Below are 21,940 nucleotides of genomic sequence, written 5' to 3' on the forward strand. Positions count from 1 at the left end.
TAAAAATTTGTTTTTACTTTTAAATTTTATTTTTACCTCAAAACTGTTCAATGCAGGTGAAAAAAATATTTTTAGCACAGACAAATGCCTTTAAACCATCAACAATGACGTCCTGATTTCGCAATGCAGAATGTCATGTTTAAATTTAAGTTTGACATACATTCCAGATTCCGCCACTAGACAGTGTAGTGGTTATGGCTGTGGACTCACATTCAGAAGGTCATGGGTTCGAATCCCGCTCAGGAATAGTCCACATTAAACATTTGTTTTTACTTTTATATTTTATTTTCACTTTAAAATTGGTGACATGGGGGGGGGGGACGTTTGATTCCTTTTTGACGAATTTAATGACCTTCAAATTGCAAATTAGATCTAGGAGTAAAAGCAGGAAAGCCAATACTTGTCCACATGCATCAGGAAACTACAACCCCCACACAACCTGTTAGTTAAAATACACATTAGGTACTACATGCTGCATTAACATATCCATGGGCAAGTTAATGGCTCATCAGTGACCCACCATGACACAACAATGGGTTCTCGGACTAAAGTGGGGAACTTTTCCCTGCGCAAATTTGCGCAGGCTTAGGAATTCTAGTGTTAATGGGAACAACAAGCACGTCAGTTCTTGATGCGTAGGGGTCCTTAGCTAAACGTGATGACTTGGAAGAGAGAATGTGTTGCTATGTTTAGGTTCATGAGATTATTCAGTCTTTTTTGCTAATCTTCCCCTTTTGCTGCAAGAGTTGTGTTTTAACCTTTGTGCTATCTTAGCCATATTTAAATTAAAAGTGGGGTCATTTGGAACCCACAAGACAGTACGTTGAACGTATTTTTTTCCAGGATTTTTTTATTTTTACTGCTGTCCGTGGCAGACATAAAATCCTGTCCACCTTTTTCATGAGAGGGACCGCACATAATTGTAAGGGCCGGGTCTTCTGGACCCCATAAGAGAGAACAAGGGTTAATGTAGGCGCTTTCAGCCATACTTCCGTGTCTCTGTAACCCAGTTTGATAACTTGCTGTCCCGCATTAGTCCAAGCAAGTCATCAAAGCGTAAAACAAGAATATTAATGTCTCAATGCAAATAAGAAGAGAACAATCAAATTCTCCTTCATTTTTGTTTTGGAGGGCTGTTTTTTGTCTGCGCTGTCAGTGCTACACATTCTCACTCCCAACTTGTCATAAATGGACGTATGGTTTGGGACCCATATGCGTCACTTTTTGACATTTCGGGTGTCCCTAACTTGTTTTTTCACATACTGGCTGTTCCCATTAAATCATGGCTCCCCAATCGTTGAGACACGTTGCTGGAGTTCAGATCCAGCACCAGATTAGGGTTAGGGTACTAGTATTTGGTTAGAAAAGAATGCGTTGGAACCCTGCCCTTGGGGTAGGGGTTAAGGCACCAGTACCAGTCTGGTACGGTCCGGTCCAGTCCGCGTTCAGAGGGTTGGGGCCCCCTGCTTAGCGTATGTATTCTTTCCCTGTCTGTGGCCCAGTACCAAGCAGCCACTCGGATCGGTACCGGTTCGCGGCCCAAAGGTTAGGGACCCCTGGCTGTCTTTTTTTGACAGCTAACACATCAAAAAACACAGAGTTGGAGACATCCAGAATGTCAAACAGTGTTGTGGAGGGGGCCCGGACCATACGTCCATACATGACGAGTTGGGAGTGCGTTGGACAGTAGCAATGTGTTTGTGGGTAAATAACAAATATATGAGCCTCTTTATGCTTAAAAAAATCACATATAAGTCGCACCTGAGTATAAGTCGCACCCCTGGCCCAACTATGCAAAAAATTGCTACTTATACTTCAAAAAATACGGTAAAAGCAAAATTCAATTACTTTTAAGAAAGTCATCCCAAAAATGCAAAAAAAGTTGTTCAATTTGTTGCAGGAAATAAAAAAGGTCAGAGTTATAGGATTTTGTCATCATGTAAGGTAGGCCAATCCCCCATTTATGAGTTCAGCTTCCTCTGCCACCTGTATAAGTGTGAGTCACGCTTGACGGCACGGAAGAGAAGTAGTTCTTTTTTTTTTTTTGTTAATCTGCCTCCCTGTCTTGTGCAGGTGGTCGGCGGTGCCTGGCTTTTCAGCCGTCTCTACTGTAACATCTTTGTCACGCTGGATGTGATGATGTGCACCGCCAGTATTCTCAACCTGTGCGCTATCAGCATTGACAGGTGAGTGCACTGAGTGCCAAGGGTGTCCCCCCCCCTTATCGCAGTTATTGTGTATGACTTTGGAAGTTTCCATGACATCGACGCTGTAAATGTCAACCATACTCCCAGGTCTTGTCTTCCTTTCACTTTATCTCAGACACTACACTGCAGGCAGACAGTGCTCTCCCGCCTTATTTTATGTCTTATTAAAGAGCATCTATGTTTAAAGATTTGTGTGACAAGTAAAAAGTGGCAAGATTGGGTTGTTTTTGAATATGAAAGGAGCTGTGTGAATTATTTTTTAACCTTTGCTCTAGATGTGCATGGTGTATTTACATTATTTATTTGCTTATTTTTCTTCTTGTACCTCTGTTAATATTTCATATCTCCCTTTGGTCTTTGAACTTACGAGCCGCAGAGTTCAACTGCGCAGCAGAGGGGATAAAGTTTGACCTCAGAAGCGCTGATGCTGTGGGATTTATTTATACAGGTCTAATGGAAGAGGGAGTTGGAGTGCAGCTAAAGATGAGGACTTTATGAGATTGTATGTGAATCAATGTTCCGTTGGAGCCAGGTTTATTTCTCCTATAGAGAAGATTCTCGACTGATAGATTGATGAAATCAAGTTTCGAGAAGTCTTTAAAGTTCTGCAGTGCTCTTTACCCTCTTGCACCAGGGTGATTGTGCAGAAAAACACAATAACAATAAAAAATATTATTAAAATAAAAATGCATTATTTTGAGGCCTTCCAGTTTAGTTTTTATATTTAGCAGCTCCAATAACAATTCTAGTGCCACTTAATTTCATATCTACTATCAAACATATGAGTCAATTTATCTAAACTTAAAAAAAAAAACATAAAAGTATAATAAATTAGCTAATGCAAAGACATAAAAAAGTACATAAAAAAGTATATCTTCTCTTTACATGTTTTCCTCTTCTTTTTTTTTAATTCCATCAAGTTTAACTGTTTAAAATGTACTTTTTCCTTTTTCATAAGGATTTTTTTTTCTTGTCCGCGCCAGGCTAAAAAAGTTCTTCCAGTTTCATATAAAAACAAACGTTTGAATAAAAATAAACCAATACAACAAAAGTAAAATGTACGATGGAGTATTGGGGCCACCAAAAAGAAAAAAAGTAATATTACGAGTTTTATGTCTCGTAGATTTGGCTCATAAATTTGGCCTATGACTTTATAAAGTCAAAAATATACAACTTTTTTGTTGTCATTTAACATTTATGACAAAACTGGTCCTAATACTCCGTCGTGAAAATAGGACACTTTCATTTTTTTTTTAAATGTTTAATAATTTTTTAATTAATAAATATACTTCAAATTTTGAAATTATCATAATCAATGCCAGGTGTAAAAATATCTTTTTTTATGATTTATAAGATACTTTCTGTGAAATTGACATAAAAATAGCTGGATCTTCAAGTAGATTAATTCTACAAACACCTTTTTTTTCTGACGACTAAGGAAAAGCAATTTTCAAGAAACCTCAATGTAGAGCTAAAGTAAAAGGTAGTCATCTTTCAATACATGATGTTAAATCATAAATCAAGGAGACACATCAATAAAAACATTTTATGTAATAAACTTTTTATATCCCCCAAAAAAGTGAACCACAACTATTGTTGGTCAATATTTTAGTTATATTTTGTGTTTAAACAATAGAGCACACATTTGTTGGTGTTCCCAACCTTTTATATTGTTTTGTTTTTGTTTATTGTATTTAGAGATGGTTTTATTGATTAAGTAACAGTGGCAGAAATTATTGTTTTTCTTCTTTCTGTTCCCGTTTCATTGTCACAAAAGTTTTGTATTATTTTGTCTTTGTAGTTGTTTTTCAGTAAATAAACAAAGTTACCTTTTATTTCACTTTGAGAAGTTTAAAAACTTAAATGACTATGTTTGTTGCTGTTTATCCCTCCATGAAAATTTTGCTTCAACCAAAACCACTTTTTCTTTTTTTTACCATTTACCACCTCTTCTTATCTGACAGCCGCCTCCTCAGTCCTCACTTTTTAAATCTTAATTTAGTTGAAAACCTGTTTTCCCTTCATACAAAAACTAATTCACACCTGAATGATGAAATCCTCGTGAACCCTGTGGTTATCTGAGATGGATTGTTACACGAGCCAACAGCACCCCTGCTGCATCAAATGCAAGTGATGTTCAAAATTAATTGAGGCACTAGAGGCATTCCATGTCACTGCCGATGTGTAACATTCCTGCGTTACCTTCTTGATAACCTTGTTTATTTATAATCCCATCGCGGCGACTGCTCTGCACAGACATGAACAGTCGACACACGTCGTCAGAGTCAAGGTGAATTCTCTGAAAAGCATTTTATCCAGAGACAATCTTGTGTTTCTGTGCTGCGTTGATGAGGCTTATTTTTATTCTAAAATCAAAGTATAACTTAGAGTAGCACATCATCAGCAAACGATTATTCTAAATCCATTTCTTTTTATCTCTGATTTACCCAGAGAGCATTGTGGTAAGAGGGTAAGAGCAGAGTAAAGCTGGGAGTATTTTTAGTGAACGCTGGTGCTTGTTCGGCTCCGGGTTTCACTCTGCATTTAGCCCAGAGCTGCGCCAGAGTAATTATTCTGATGAGTATAAACAACTTTGGCAGTTATCTGGCTCTAAACAACATAGCATCCCATCCAGTTTGGGTTGAGCTTCAGCATAATTACTGCTTCTTCAGAGCCATTGCTGGACCCAGTTTTCCCGGGCTCATTATGCACTCTTGTCATATAGTGTGCTGATTAACTCTTAAATCAAAACCCTTCTAGGGTTATTTCTGAATAACCAAATTGTTTCTGCATTAAAAAGCCTGCTGTGCCTCTCTATTGTCGGTCTTCATATCATCTGCGCTCTCAGCGGTGTACTTCTTGGCACCGAAAAGCCCAGTGTTTTTCACAGCTCTTCTCCGTCTCATTATTCTCATTAACTGTCCTGTATCAGCGTTTATGTCTTCATTCAAGGTCAACACCTGCATCCCGTGTGAGCACGCACTCCCAAGGCCGTCCGGACTCCAATCATTAATTACTGCGTATTTGTGTGCAGGTACACAGCTGTGGTAATGCCCGTCTTGTACAACACCACCCACTGCTCCAGAAAGAGAGTCTTCGCCATGATCGCCACAGTGTGGGTCTTGGCCTTCGCCGTCTCCTGTCCTCTGCTGTTTGGCTTCAACACCACAGGTCAGGTCAACAGCCGCATTCGCAGTTTATCTCCTCGTCCAGATGTGTCCAAGTAAAATTGTGCAGGCGGCAAAATACAGAACCCAGCATGTGGGGATTAAAAGTTTTATGCTTGTCATTTTAGAAGACACAAAAAACGAGATTTAGAATATGCTCTCACTCTGTACTGATATTGCATGTATTTAGTACTAGATGCTATTTTATTGCCATATTTTAACATGGTAATAATAAATGCACCTTATAAACTAAACACAATCCTAAAAAAGAAATAACATTAATACCAGTTTAGTGGTTTTTAGGGGCCTATGCCATGCAAAATCTACTTTTTGAGCTTTTAAGTATATTATATTATTAATTCTTCACTATAAACAACCCCAAAGAGATATTTGATCCGAGGAGTTCTCTAAAAATCTGCACTCTGTCTTATTTCAGAGTAGGAAGAGTTCACAAAAATAACTCATATTTCAAAAATAATGTTTTTTAAGTAACATATGATCATATATATGGATATAGTTTACTCAGAAAGGCTAAAGAGAAGCGTGGTATTGCCCCTCATTCTTTAGTTTTAGAACAAAGGGGCTGAAATGTAAAAAAAAAAAAAAAAAAAGTCTGTTTTTGGACAACATGATCTGCCCTACATTATCATAGATCACTGCTGCTATTTTTGTTTTTTGGAAACAATGGATGCAATGTGTGTTTTTTATAATGTGCTCTAGTAATCTACTTTAATAGGAATGTAAAGGGTAAAGCCTTTTTTTCACACCAGACTTTATTAGCTTTTTTACATGCACAGTGCAGGAAATCAAGGTCTCTTTTGCAAAGAATACATTAAATGAACTCTCAGAAGTTGTTAATGGACTGTCAGATTAGTGACGCACGGCCACATTAAAGTCATCATATGCCTTTGTGATGTATGTGCGCTCTCAAGACTTTAATTACATCTACATCCTTCAAAACACTCAGCATCACTGGCGTTAGAACAGAAGTGTTGTGTGTACCGGAGCTTAAGAGTTTGCGTCAGAAGGCGGTGCTGTGCCGCTTATGAAACACAGAAAGGATGGTCAACCTTACTCAGATTTAAGTTTTTACTTTTCTGTCCCGGAAATGTAGGTTTATGTAGCCTACTTGACCAAAACAATTATTGCTTTTGTAATATTAGACGGTTTGTTGTGTGTGTAAACATAGATGTGTGACATAGATTGTAATGTCTAAGTAAAATCAACATGAATTCAGGGATCTAGAATTTCCCAGAAGAGCATTGTTTCTTATCTCATTGTTGAAAAACCTGGTAATCTGCAGGTGGATGTTGTGGTTTGGCTAATTGGTCCATCCATGACAACTAATCTGCAGGTGATATTATCTCCTCAGGTGGTGTTGCATAAAGTAGCACCAGTTTTATCGTTAGCTTTGGGTATCTCATTTAACACTCTGTCAAGTGTGAGATTTTTAAATTGGCTGCAAATGTGAAAACAGCAAGGATATTTTTAATGAAAAGAATGCATAAAAATGTGTTATGTTGTCTTTGTAGTGACGTTTTTGTTGCCTCTAGTTGCTAAAAGTAAAGTATCCGGTAAAATTAAAAAAAAGAAAAACTCAGCAGGAGAAAGAAATCTGAAACAACAAAAGCTGCTATTTCAAAGACAAAAGCTGAACGTAAAGAGGAATTTCTGCACGTACATAATTATGAGAGTTAGCCAAACTCACCGCAAAGCAATCAAAGTTAAGCTTTCGATTTTGCTCACAATCAGTCAAAGACAATGTCTGCTGATTGCAGAAATTCCTCTGTTAAGTGTGTGAAGAGGCAAACAATGGAGAAAGATGGATTCAGGCCAGACCAGAAATATCTTATCTCTCCGTGAATAAAACGGATTGAAAACAAGACGCGCTGGAAGGACAGATGTGACAGAAAAATGACATGAATGAATCAAGAAAGTGATTGCGGTTTGGTGATGAACCACAAATAGACTTTGGTTTCTCTGTGAGTTATGTGGTATTGATCCACAGAGGAGCAAACCTGAATTTGTTCATGTTGCTGACATTGATTGTGCTGCTCAGAGCTGAGGTCTGCAGCCTGCTGGCTTTTTTCATTTGCCGTACAGACAGCTTTGCTAGTGTACCTGGGACTTTTAACTCTTGAAGTTTGATTAAAACATGATTTCATATAGTTTCTAATCTTCAGTTCTAAATGGCAGCACTGTCAATCACAGAATTCATGTTAAGGGATCAGATTTTACTCCTGTCTTTCTATCAAGCCTGGTTATCCAATAATGCTATTTTGCATCATCTCTTTTTCTTCTACCATAGATGACCCCATGGTGTGTTCCATCTCCAATCCGGACTTTGTCATCTACTCCTCTGTAGTGTCCTTTTACTTGCCATTTATTGTCACGCTGCTGGTCTACATCCGCATCTACGTCTTCCTGAGGATGAGGCGGAAGAGGATCGCCTTCGGACAGGCGAGCGGGAAAGTGCAGCCAGGCTCCACCCATCCTTCAGTGGTGAGCTTTTCATCACAGTCAGCACCATAGTTTTAGCATATGTACTGAAATGAGTCATAATTTTTTGACCAATTAAAATCTTTTTGGCTCTTCTTACCTTATTTTGGGTTTCTAACATTCAGGCAATGAAAAGCCTGTGGAGTAGGGCTCCTAACAGTTAAAGGCCTCATAAAAACCCACATGTATACTTAAATTATGAGTAAAGTCTTAAAAAAAACTTCACTTTAATGCTTAATTTTCTTAACATTTTTGTATTTGTTGTTTTTATCCCTTTGATTCTTCAAAAAACTTTTTTCTGACCTTGATAGAAAGAGATCTAAAGAGTCTCAAACTGTAATTTATTATCAATTTATAACTTAGCACACACTTTTCCCAACATGCTTTGATTCATATATTGAACTAAAGATAAAATATTTATTTGAATTCATGTTTCAGTTATTGATTAAGATCAATAAGTTTATATCTATTTTTTTTATATTACTCTGGCTGTATTGATTCATTACTTGAAAAAAATGGGTTAGCAGAATAGCTTTTTAATAAATAATTGGCTCATTTGTGACTGGTCTGACCCTCCAATTCAATTATTAAATCATAGGAATGGACCAGCTCCAGATTAGTACTTTTGGCATCTGATACTTTTCAGCCACTAAGAGTAATTTCACATTTTTTTGTGGCTTCTATTTGTTCTCTAACTATAAATTTTAGTCAGACTCCCAACATTGATAGCTGGTTGTTTTAAATGCAAAGTGTTTCGAGAGAGAAAGACAACAGCGCTGCTGTCAGAAATACAATTAGCAACTTTTTAGAAATCAATTTTAGATAAAAGGTTCAAAAGGAATGTCAGGGGAATCTGTGGAATATAAAATTAATGGGGCGGCATCAGACAATTTTTTGCAAGACTGCTCTGCAGATGTAGATGGACTGCAACAGAGTCTTCAGATAAACACATCCCAGAGATGAAGTGTTAATGTGCGACTGTGCTAATGAGCAGTGGACACGCCTGTCTTTATGCATGAATGTCTCTACGATTAAAATAGCTTGTCAAGATAAAAATAGTGTGTTTAATCAATAAGGAGGGGATGCTGCAGGAATTTTTATAAAATAAATACTCATGAAAAAGTAAGGGAGGTGGAGAGAAAAACACAGATTAGTTTGGAAGTTTACTAGCTGGTGAATGAAGAGGCATTCAGGGCCACATGTTACACACAGATCTGACAAAAATAGAGATCTAAAATCATTTGACAAGTGCAGAGGTCAAGTACTGAGGGCAGTTCCCAAGGTTAATTATTCCAGTTGAACAGTAATAAGCTACAAAAAAGGTTTCTTTATCCATAAAATATCTTATAATTGCGTTTGGAGGTTTTGGTTTAAAGACTTGCAGCAGCGTTCTGGACAACTTAAAGCCATTCTAAAGATTTTTTACTGAGACATGTGAAGATGGAGTTACTATAATCAAGACGAGAAGAAATAAAAGCAAGTGCGCAAAATCTGTATTTTAAAAACATCTTATTGTTTAAGAGATACATAAAGCTGAATATCGTCAGCATAAAAATGGTAATAAATGTAATTAAAAGAGCTTAAAATATTGCTGCAAAGGCAACAGATATAAAATGAACAGCAAAGGTCCCAAAACAGAGCCTTGTGGAACACCAGAAGAGATGAATGCAGAGGAGGACTCATCAAAAGATGATTGGAGTGAAACTTTAAATGTGAGGCTTTTAATATCTATATTCACACTGGACACGATTCGCCGTCTGGCAGCAGTGCGTTTGAGTGGCGTAGCAGGAGTTCAAATATTTGAATTTTGGTGAGGTCACTGCAGCGCTTCAACCAATCAGGGACTCAGCTTTGGACATGTGACTTTTTCAAAAACCTGATAAGCAGGTAGAATACACATCCAATCGTGGGAGTGTTTTGTCCCAAACTTCCATTCATTTTCTTAATCTGGTTAAAAATAGGAACCAATGCCTCTTTGCTTGACACTCAGCATAAACTAGATATTAATCACTAAATTGTTCCTGAGCTCACCTCTTCCCCAGGTGATGGATCAACACCAGAGAACACATTTCTCTAGCCTAGGTGTGTAACTGTTCAGGTTTCAACTTTTTACTTACATTTTGCATACATGAGTACCATCTGAGGACATAAACTCAGTTCCAAAAAGCACAGAGTGAAAGTGCTCTCAACACTAACAGAATAATTATAGACTGGTGACAGAACACACCATGGGTCCCAGCTAACTGTGCCTGTGGTTGCTTTTCTCATAGTAATTGTTAGATTAGAACATTTTTTTTAATTTGGTATAGTACGTGTGTTGAAAAATATGTCAATAGGATACATTCTGACAAGAAAATGTATGTGGAAAGTATTTTAATTTAAATTTATTGACCAAATGTCAATCTATAATATTAACTGCCTATGGTCTCATTTTAGTACAAGTTTTAGGATAAAAATTACTTGTTTTGGAAACTAATCCCTTGTTTCCTCTGAGTGATACGGTCCGGTCCAGTATTTGGAGAGTTTCCATTGTAAAATGGGCCCATTAAACAGTACCGAACCATAACAGGTCCATTGAAAAGTGGAACGGAACGGTCACTATACCCACCTGTTGATTGCAGAAAGCGATGATGACTTTAGAAATAGCAGCATTGACATGTTACAAAACAACGTAAAACAAAAATGTTTGATAACTAGTGTGTTCCCTCCACCATTTCTGATGATAAATATGTAGAAGGTGACTTGGAGTACAATCATGAGTTCCATCAGAACCTGACTGTCACACTGTTTCCTGTTTTTGTTCAGCGTGTTTCCATGCAAATATTCTGAAAATCTTTTCATGCATCAGATACAACTGACAAACTTTAACGGCCTTTCGTACCAATACTTGACAATTACGTGCAAATTAGTTTTTTACAGTTGACGCAAATTTAAATTTTATTTTCAACCAAGCTGCCTATTCTTTGATTGTAGTCATCATCTCTCTGGTGATTGTCCCAGTTCTATCTATCATGTAATTGATGGCTTTGTCTGCCTAACCATGGGCGAGGAGACAGAAGGTCATCTGCTGTGCATCTGGATCTACCCTATTTTTGAAATACAGTGGGTAAAAATACATCGTTAATGAATTCGATTCAGCAGCCTGATCAGTTTTGGCGCTTCCCGTTGAACGCAGCTTTCCTCATCAACACACATACGTCAGGGCTGCTGTTTAACACCGGGTCACAAATGATTGGCTGTAATTTTGATGTCAACTCTGAGATTCCAAAGTGCAGTTCTGTCTGGTTGAGAGCAATGATGAATAGTTGTTTTGAATTAGCATAATGGAATTGTGAATCTGTGAAGCAAAATGAAGGAGCCTTGTGTGTTGTTTTTTTTTTTTTTGGTTACAAAAGGAGTTCGTCTTTTATCTGTTACAACAATTTCTAATTGAGTTGCACCTCCTCTGTGATGATGGTGGCAACAAGCACAACTGACCTGAAAGATAATTGTATTTGGACTCATTGTGCTAGAAGCAGATATTAGATATGAGATTAATTGATTAGTTTTTAGTCAAAAAATGTTTTGCCTTGTGGACTGATCATGTCAGAGCTGTCAGGGGTTATCAGGCATTTATTTTGAAAGGGTTTTCCATCTTCAATTTACTTTTTTTTTCCTCCTCAGGAAACCTGTTTACAAGAGGAGACACCCAAGGCAAAGCAGGACTTATCTCCTATCAGGATTAAAGTGGTGGGTGCCGCTTTAAACCTAATGCATCCATCCCCATGAAATATACATTTAAATGTGTGCATATGTCTCTATATAAATATGTTTATTTTATCGTCAAGCCTTTTCACGTTTTCTGTTTCGGTGGGATGAATTCTGTTTTTTAAGTTTCTTTCCGAGCACGTTCGTGCAAACTTTTTCATTCCGCGTGTGATCTCAACCCAGTGGTTTGTGTGCAAGCGGGACATCAGGATGCTGAAGGGCAGGTTTTTGCCTTACATCACCTGGACACTTGTCATCTGAGCAGAGTCTGGGGATGACGCACTACGCCACCTGCATAACCCGCAGACCGCTTCCAGGCAGAGGAACTAACAATCTGTAATTTTCCCTCTGGGAAAAATATGTGATGATTAAGAAATGATGAATATTCATGTTTGTAGCCACTGTGGAGACACTTCACAAGACTTACAACTCATTAATAGATGATATTAGTCATGAAGGAAACGGCTCATTGAAACTGCTGAGTTTAGAGGTTAAGAAAGTGATTATATGCGGTTATCAGAGCTAAATGAATGAGCTGGCAAAATAAAAACTACATTCAGTAACACAAATAGTCTTGACTCCCTGAGGTGTGCTGACTGCTCAAGTGAAGCTTCGATTTGAAAAACAGAATTGAGGCGTTTTTGGAGCACTCTACATGAATCAGGGCATTTCGGTCTGAGCTTTTTCACCGCTTTGTGGAGGCAACTTCTGCCACTAATATTTAACATTCAAAGGAGAAGCGCTTTCAATCGACATCTCTATTTGGACCATGTTATTACCCAAATCCTTTCAAGGAGAAGTCGATAAAATAGAAATACGATTTAAATTCAAAGAAGTAAATCTGAACTTAACCAACATAAAACTAAACGGATTCTGGGAAGTTCCTCGGGTCAGATCAAACATAGTAGGGACACTTTCAATGGACATTTACAACTTTTTATAGGTGTGTTTTAATTTAACAAAAAAAAATATTTATCAAAATGCTGTATGAACAGATACTAAAGCAACTGAAGATTTTTTTTCTAAATCTGAAATGTTTTGATCAAATCACAGTTTACCATTTGACTCCTATTGATGCAAACATGCATCAAACCACTTCAGCTCCAAAATTACCTCAAATTAGCATCTACTTGACTGTAAAAACATCTTTTTTTTGTCATAGCTAGAAATAAATTCAGCCATCAAGGGATTAAAAACCTCAATCATGACTGAATAAAATATTGAAACCATATCCTAGCCTGGAATAACTAGATAAGTGTGTTAAAATACAGTAATGGCTAACTAAAAGAACAAAGTAAGGCCGAATCCAAAATTTTCCCCTTAGACTTCTCCCTACATTTAGCCCTGCAAATAGTGTCCTCAAATTCAGAGGTTATTCCCACTTGATGATGTCATCAACAGCCGCCGGTCAGCTAACGTTAGTGTGGAGCTGCTAGCGCTTGGAAATATATGACGATTTCAGTTTTATAACTTTAAAAAGGTCATGCTAAAACAAAAAGTAATTACTTCAAATTAAAATATCGGAACCAAAAGGACAAATACAATTAAAAGCCCAAAGTGATGTCTAATGGTTATTAATTAGCTGACAAAGAAAGAACAAATAACATAAAAAAGGTTATTTTGTTGAAAAGTCTTTTGTTTTGTGCGTCAAAAGATATCTCTTTTTCTCTGACCAACTTCTGTATCTTGGTTTGCTGGAAAGTCCATTTGTGTTCACACTTGAGTAAACCCCAGCAGAGTCTCAAGACTTGTTATTTTGAGGTGGACAACTAGAATGGACTTGAATTCTGCCAAAAAGGCAGAACTGAACAGACAGTCCTGGTGTGAGTTCTGATTATTAAAGCTGTATTGTGTTCCATGTTTGGGAAGGCTCTTAATCATCTGGTTTGTGCTGAATGTTTTAATGCATTTGCTGCATCTCTCCACAAACTTCTCCAAAAGAGAACACAAACCTCAAACCCAAATACATTCCATTTATAACCTAATATTAATGAAAGACCCACTCCAGTGAAAAGGGTATTTTTAACATGTTCTTGTGGCAGTTTTCTGATGATGGAGGATGTATATAAGGAAAATTAAGCTAAAAAATTCATTATGCAGTATTTATTTATTCAAATAGACGAAAAAATGTTGTTTGAAAAAGATGATATATGGGATGTAGAAAATACTTTCAGCTCCCTGCTCCACAATGATGAGGGGAAAGGGGGGCGGGGTTTCTCTGCGACAACTCAAAGGTTTATTTTTGATGAATTACTGCTGCTCTGCAGAAACTATGTCCTAAAACAACACTTTCTTTTAAATTTTGGCTAAAAAGGACATAATCATAATCAAATTTGCATTTGGAACAGTTTTGAAATAGCTCAAAAGACAATTGGAGTGGGTCTTTCCACATCCGCATGGTATTCTGTTGGTTTTGGGTAATTGTGTCTAACCGTTGGCCTCTTGTCTCCCCAGCAGAGTGTAGACTCGTCAGGACCTTCAAAGCCGAGTCTGCTCTCAGGCTGCCTGTGGCGCAAACGGCCCAAAACTGGACCAGCGGAGAACTCAGTGCTGCCCCCTGTGGACATGCAGAACTACTGCAGCATCAGCCACGCCTCCTGTGGCCGGACTGAGTTTGACCTGGAGCAGGGGCAGGAAGAGCAGGACGCATCGGGCAGCAACCAACTCGAACTCCCCCCAATCAGGCTGAACTGTGAAGTGAAGGAACTGTCAAACGGACGGACGCACACGTCGCTGCGGCCGATATCGCACTCTCACAACAATCCGCGATTCAGGAGCATGCACGCCAGGGAGAAAAAAGCTACTCAGATGTTGGCGATTGTGCTCGGTGAGTGGATGTTGCCACAAGGGAATCAGGCTGAGGGAGAGTAAATGTCACAGAAACACAACACTGGCAAATTTATGGAAGAAAGGCGACAGTAGCTCAATTTGCCTTAAGCCTCTTACAAATAAACATTTCCTCCTCGTACACCTGCTTATGGGTTCTTTCACCTTCTATCTGGTCATCACAGCAACTCTGCAGTTTCTTAATCCTTGAGCATTCGCTGCAAATCTGCAGAGATTCAGTAAGTCAAGCTGAACCGAAAAAAATCGGTTTCTACTGGACTTACAAGTCTATGGTGGATGTCATGGAAATGATTCTCCAATTACATGTAGCTGGTAAAAATAGTATTGCATTACACATTCTTTACACCAATCTTTATTAGGGTTATAATAACAAATTGAAGTCTTACTTTGATCATAATTGATGACTTCTTCTTTTTCTCTCCCCCCTTTTTTCTCCAAAACCTGCCCCTCCGTCTTATTTATTTCTATCCTCTCACTGTCTCCATGCTCACCACTCTGTCCTACTTGCACCCTCTAATCCCTTTTGTCCTCTCTTCTGCTGTCTGCCTGCTTCAGGGGTGTTTCTCATCTGCTGGCTACCTTTTTTTGTGACTCACATTCTGAACACTCACTGCAGGACGTGCCGCATACCTCCCGCGCTCTACGGGGCGTTCACCTGGCTGGGCTATGTAAACAGCGCCCTCAACCCCGTCATCTACACCACCTTCAACATCGAGTTCAGGCGGGCCTTCATCAAGATTCTCAGCTGCTGAGGAGGAAGGGAAAAAAATTTGGCAGCAGATTAAAATGGAAATAAGGCTTCACGCTCCTGCAATAACTCAGGCGTGGTGCCCTTTGTAAACAGTGACCCTGGATGTAGGCTGGGGGGACGGCGGGATAATGTCGGCGGAACAAAGTTGAGGTTCACAACAAACTGTTTATTTCTTACTTTAGCAAAGAAACTTTTTACATCACAGCATCAGGGCTGCTTTTCCATTAAAACAGTATTCCTCCTCTAACCGGACTCACATTTTCACATTCATACAGTCTTAATGACAGCAGAGGACTTGGGCTTTCTTTTGATTATGTCTTGTATAGTATGTGTTCAGGTCAATATGAGTTTAAAAAGCTTCTTTGGAGGCCAAATGGAGTTTTAAGGCTGATAAATGGATGTGCAGGCCAATTCATCGGAGGGCCCTGCACCTCCACAAAGTGTGGATTAACTCCCTTCCAGAATAACATGACCTTCAGTTACACACCAGCACATGCACAGTTCAGAACCTGCTTTAGACTCGCTGAAAGGACCGCACTGTCCACCATCAAAGACTTGCATCATTTTCGAGAACACTTATCGATCTGGAAAGCTTTGTTGCTCAGTGTGGATTCATTGCAATCAAAAAAAAAATGTGTGGTGTTTGATGTGAAAACACTTTTCACTTTTTTTTTTTTCCAAGCGGACCATCTCCCTGCAGTTTGGAGCTGCCTGTTTTCGAAGGAGAAAAGCGCTTTGTAATCTTTACAAATCAAACAGGGTTGTAAATTGTGTGGCGGGCCGCTCTGTCGTGAGCCGAATATTCACAGCACTGTGTTCGAATAAAGACAAGAAAAAAAAAAGGATTTTTTTGCACCTGCACATTTTTATTGGCTTTTATTAAAGCCACCGTACTTTGCATTTTCCCCTAATAGGCTCCGAAGACGACAGAAAAGAAAAATGAACATGATGCTAAGAAAAGCGATGAATCAGACGCGAAAGCAGAAAATGAGATAAGGGAATGATAGGTGAGCTGAGAAGAACCACGTTAAGCCATAAAGAAAAGCAGAGGGAGCGAGGATTAAACTGGACCGTAGGAGGAAATAAAATTGGAGATGGATTGCGGACAGTTGCAGGAATGAAGAAAATAGGGGTGGTGGGGTGACGTTCGCTCTTAGACGATATCTCGGGCTGCTTATTTCTGAGAGGCATAAACACCTGCTCCCCAAATGCGTTCTCCCTCTGCATCCAGCCTGATTCACCTGAAAAGTGCTTATGCCTGTGCATGCTTTTGTTTACGGATGCACAATCTTACATACCGGTTGTGATCTTCCTAACGCAAACATCAATAATGCATCACACTGATTTACGTTTTTCTCTTGTTAAGATCCGTCAGATGGAATCAATATACATAATTCAGGGCAGGAACCTAAACAGCTGCATATTTTCAAGAGTGAAACAACACATTAAGCAAAGGAGATTCCTCAGATGCAGGATTTCTGTTCTATTTAATTAAATTGAAATTTAAGAGGGAAATGTTTAGCCAGTACCTCCTCAAAACATGAAATACCTAAAAGAAATTCATCCCCATCTTCAAATATTTCAAGAAAAATCCTCTTCAGCTACATGTGATGCTTAAAATGCTTCATAAAATGTTATTTTAGGATCTTTTATGGGGTCATTAAATGCTAAAAAAGTTAAGCCCTTTGGGATCATGTTTTTTGCTCATCCAATTTCATGGCAATCTGTTTTTACATTGAAAGATGTCTTGTGTAGTGACATTATGTCCTGGAGGCGGTGCAAGCTCGCAAAGCGTAGATCCAAATCTGACTTTCTGATCCTGACACTGCTGAAACTTTTAAAGAAGAAAAATTTACATTTTTATCTTGCTGTGAGGAGTGTCAATGAAATTAAACGGATCCTTAAGGATGCAGGATTAGTGGTAAAACATTAGGTTTTTGAGGGAGACTGGGGTGAAATTGATTGCTACGATAAAGTGTTTTGGTAAAAATTACAGTTTCCTACAGTTTATGTCTAGTGCGCATGCTGGCGCACGCAGGGTCAGCCTTAAGTTCTGGCCGTGTTCAAAGTCCCTGCTGCTGAACTCCTGCCGGTTCTTGTAAAAGCCTTGCGGAGCTGCTCGGTGGGGGGCTGTGGATCTGCAGTCTTTAATTTGTACTTCTGTGCACACTCAGCTCTCTGATGGTGCTTCATGCCGTCCAGTGAAGCTTTTCTGCTCAGATCTTTCTTTGTAGTTTCTCTATAAGGAACCCCACGTCCACACACACAAAAAGATGTGGATGAAGAAGAACTCCAGTTAACTGAATCTGATTAATTGCGTGATAAAATAAAAAAAAAAATGAAAACTAGTCTTCATTCAACATGTCAGTCAGCGCCGTTATATGGTATAGATTTACTATTCCTTATTTAAGGTTGATGCAAACAACTTAAAAAGATGCTATGAGCCAAGAAAGACCCTTTAAGTTTACTAAATGTAAAGAAGAAACAGTAAGTAGGTCAAAGTATTATCAGGGTCAGAGTTTAACAATGTCAGGGTCCACTTTTGTCATTTCCAGGCTCACTATTGGGCAGATTCAACCATAAGTGTAGCAAACTGACTGCACTGATTCTTCCAGGAGCTTTCAGACTGTGGCGCTTAAATAAAACTGTCTCCCTTGTCTATTATGTGGTGGCCCTGAAGTCCAGAATCATGCCAACAAATAAAAAAGCTAAAGAAACATTGAAAAAAAAACATTACAGTTTAGGAATCAAAACAAAATTCCAGAAACCAGAACAAAATTCTAAACTGTAATTTCCAGAAATCAAAATTAAATTTGCTTACATTTTTTTGTTTTACATTTCATTTGTATTTATGTAAATTAATTTTCTGAAACATTTACTTTTAATTTTGTTAATTTTTTTAGGATTCGTGTTTATATTTCTGGAATTATGTTTGATTTTTAAAATGTAATGTGGTTTTGATTTAATTATCTATTTTGCTTTTTTAAATATTTGTTGTGATTTTGTTATTTTGAGTGAATTGTTGGTCTTCAGGGCCACCGTAGTTTCTACTAAGACTTACTTGCAAAGTTTAAAAAAAGTGGAAGAACTTCAGAAGGAGGACTAACCATTAAATTTACTTCAGTTATCATGAAAAAAAAAATTCAGCTCTGTTAAAACAGAAATGTAAATCAAATTCACTGGAAAATCAACTAATTCAAGTACTAAAAGACAAAAAAAGCAAAAATCTTAAACCTCCTTCCTCTTTTCTTTCATTGTGTCAAAGAACTGTTCTCTTCCTTTCTTGGATACCTTTTCCTTAAGACTAAATTAAAACTTCATGCAGCAAAACTTTAATGTAGGAGGATCTGCTCCTCCATTATAGTTTTTCCTAATAAGTCCATCTTCTCCCCTTGTGAGTGCCTCATAATATCCAGAGTACACTACACAGCACTTCAATTTTGATTAGATGATCTGTGCTGCAGTCATTTAGATGTAAGCAACATAAATACATCCTCGTCGTATAGTTTATGAGTACTAAAGTGATAAAACATTTTCCAAAGCATCCTGATCACAAAAGTTTAGCAAGAAAGTGGAATTGTCAGCAACTTTGCCAAACAGCAACTTCCTGATTGTAAAATGAAGCAGCTGCACAGACGGTAGTCAATAGCTGGAGAAATCCATGATTTATAACAATTAATTTTGAGCATGTGTTTGTTGAAAAAAAGGATTTAAAAGCAGATTTATTCTGAGTTTTGAAAGTAAAAGATTATTCTATTAATCTTTGGGTAAAGACATAAAACTGTTCAGCTTTTGAGCATTTAAAGCAGATAAATGTCAGATCAAGTCTGAAGGGATAAACTTTAGGTTACTTACTATGATTTTATTTATGAAAAAAATGTAATTAGTTTGTATCACACTGTGTTTCAGACATAAAAACAAATTTATCGCCATAATTTCATTTTCTGACATCTTTATCTTCCATCTGTGTACCTTTATGCTGCTGTGATACTTTATTAATTGTGGTTGTTAAGGATTAGAACACAGAAATGGAAATAAAACTTGAAAATAATTATAAAAAACTGAACACAAATATGGTAAATAAAAACTTCAGAGACACAAGAAAAGAAAAAAAATATCAAAACAGGAGAATCTAGGTGTGTATTTAGACTGTAAAAGAGTCCTGGACTTTGCGTTTGGTCTGTTTTTAGTCTGCCATCAACCGGACATGTCTACTTCTAACCCCAGTTTGTCAACAAAACCATGTGACTAAAGATCTCTTCAGTCATTGGGCAGGAGTTATGAGGGCGGGGCAAAGCAACAAGAGAAAATATAATGGAAGTTGCAATCCTTGTCAGGATAGTTCACTTAATCAAACTTTATATTTTGCTAAGCAATTTTGAACATGTGTATGAATGCCAAGTACAACCCTTTTTATTGCTACTTGGGTACGGTGGAGGCATGTTGTAAGGTGGTGCCCTGCAACGATGGCCGTTTTGCTTCAGTTTTTCCACTTCTGGTTTCACTTTGAAGTCCTAAGTAGTGTTTTAATTATGATTATGAAGTTTACAACCCTGAATGTCTCAAGAAGCCATTTTTCATGTTGATCTGAAATCTTTGTTTCAAAAATCTCCTCTAGGTGGGCGTGGCTTTTGGAGCTGGAGCTCCTGCACGGGCTCATGCACACAGCCTCCCCATCTGTTTATGGTAGCTCTGTGTCTTGCTAGCGTAAATCATCGCCGCTGCTACAGCAGTATCGCTTAAAACTGGAGGCTAGATGTCAACTCGGATAAGAAAGAGAGGGGCTTTGTGGATTTACAATCCACAGCTGCTGTCAAATGAGCCGCCGTTCGCATTTCCGTGGTCTCATCAAGAAGCTCTGAGTCTGGTGGAGTTTTTCCAGAACTCTCATGATGTAAGCAAGGCTCATTGAGTTTTTCTGCGACAGAAATACTCGGATATGCAAAAGTGAACTGATTTTTTATTACATTTGCTCTTTTTGATGATAAAAATGCCACATTTACATGAACATGAACCCATGAGGACACAGGAATGATTGATAAAGGTTTTATCTGACCCCAAATATGCAGAAAATAACAATAAACAGTGGGCTGATAAGTAGGTCATAACCTTACGCAAAAATAGGAACATCTCTGGTTAACTAACCCCACATAAAGATATAAAAGGTTTTATACATAGTTTGATCAAACAACCTGAGACACAAAGGGTTAAACAAAGACAACGACCCCCACACCACAGAAATAAGTCAGCTGCTCTCTTTGCCACACTTTCTGCTTCCTGAAGAATAGCCCATGAAGGCAATTAAGAAACCGTCTGCAGGATATAACCCGACAAAATTAATACTACAACACCCAGGCAAATACAGAAATAGACACAAGTTACCAAGGCTGTGTTGATTAATGCGTGTAATTATAATAAACTAAATTAAGAAACTGTTTACATTACCATGTGACGATGGGATCCATCACAAGAACCATAAACCAAAACCTGGAAGGATTTAAACTCCAAGCAGAAATTAAACATTTTCCAGAAAATGGAGCAATTTGTAGATATATAACATCCCCTACATGACTTAAATCATAAGTTGAAATATTTTAAAATAGTTTCTAATGGTTATGATTATGCAGTTTTTAACAAAAATTTAAAAAACTGTCGATTTCTAGGACATAGTTTCTGTAGAGCGGCAGGAGTTCATTAAAGCTTCTAATGAAAATGAGGAAAACAAAGTCGTAGTCGTACTAGTGGATGCATTAGAATAATCTTTTCTGTCACTAAATTGTATTTTTTCATCTGCTCCTGATTCAAGAGATTCGATTTTAAGCTTAATTTTCTTAATATGTGTCGTAAGAAAAATTGAATAAGAACATGTTAAAAACACAAAGTTCAAACTTAACCAGGAAAAAAGCAGAAACTATCAGCACAGGCCTGTGTGTTGCTTTATTCAAGGTTCTGCTCTGTAGTTTTCTTCCATGGATTCGTTTTGCCCCCCCTGGGTCAGGATTTTAGTTGACAGGCAGTTGCAAGATTTCATTTTAAAGTCATGATGACAGATGGAGATGATGATTATTGTCATATACCTTGAAAAGCCCCTGTCCCATCCTCCCACCGACGTGTCAAGGCAGCATGGTAATAATCATCCACCCCCCTTTCTCCCTGCTGATTTATGCTGTAAGATCATACCACTCTCGTATCTGTACGACGAATATATAATTACCTGCAGTCAGCGTTTTATTTTACTTCACATCAATATATATAATAATTTGTTTTTTGTGGAGTCTGCTAAAATAGCTGCTTCATGCATGAGGCGTTTAAATGCCAGCTGATTCTCAGCGAGTGTCGATAAAGTTTTGGTAACTCCACAGGCAGAAAACTGTCAAGCACTTGGAAGTTTCTCCATCTGTGCTTCTTCCCAGTGATCCTCGTGAGCTCATAATAAGGCAGTAGAGTCTGGGAGTTTATGAAAATGGGTTGGAGTTTAAGAGCTAATTGGACAGTGCCAGCCTGGATCAGCCCCGTTAACTGACCCAGCCTCCCCTGATCACTAATCACAGCAGGCGCATCTCGCAGAGGCCAACACATTAGCAAGTTAACAAGTGGGTTATGGGAAATGCAGAGTTGTGATGAAACCGCAGGGTTATAGCAGCATTCATCTTTTCATGGCCTCCTCTGGTCATCCTCCAACTCCCAATAAAGTAGAGAAAAATTCTCCACAAAAAGATCAT

General features: G+C 38.1%; 1 protein-coding gene across 3 annotated transcripts in view; it reads left to right on the forward strand.

The window, feature by feature from the left end:
- Nucleotides 1-16,063, forward strand: part of drd3 (dopamine receptor D3) — a 31,158-nt gene extending 15,095 nt beyond the window's left edge. Inside the window, exons 3-8 of one of the 3 annotated variants that reach the window (XM_024279630.2) lie at nt 2,074-2,186; nt 5,242-5,378; nt 7,683-7,876; nt 11,537-11,602; nt 14,075-14,447; nt 15,084-16,063. In XM_024279630.2, the coding sequence (XP_024135398.1) occupies nt 2,074-2,186; nt 5,242-5,378; nt 7,683-7,876; nt 11,537-11,602; nt 14,075-14,447; nt 15,084-15,139 (939 nt within the window). In that variant the 3' untranslated portion in view covers nt 15,140-16,063. Of the gene's footprint in view, nt 1-2,073; nt 2,187-5,241; nt 5,379-7,682; nt 7,877-11,536; nt 11,603-14,074; nt 14,448-15,022 lie in introns of all 3 variants that reach the window. The other 2 variants (XM_024279628.2, XM_024279629.2) reach the window with 2 other exon arrangements.
- Nucleotides 16,064-21,940: the final 5,877 nt, after the last annotated feature.

Source organism: Oryzias melastigma, linkage group LG20, assembly GCF_002922805.2.
Source record: "Oryzias melastigma strain HK-1 linkage group LG20, ASM292280v2, whole genome shotgun sequence".
Taxonomy (NCBI): Eukaryota; Metazoa; Chordata; class Actinopteri; order Beloniformes; family Adrianichthyidae; genus Oryzias; species Oryzias melastigma.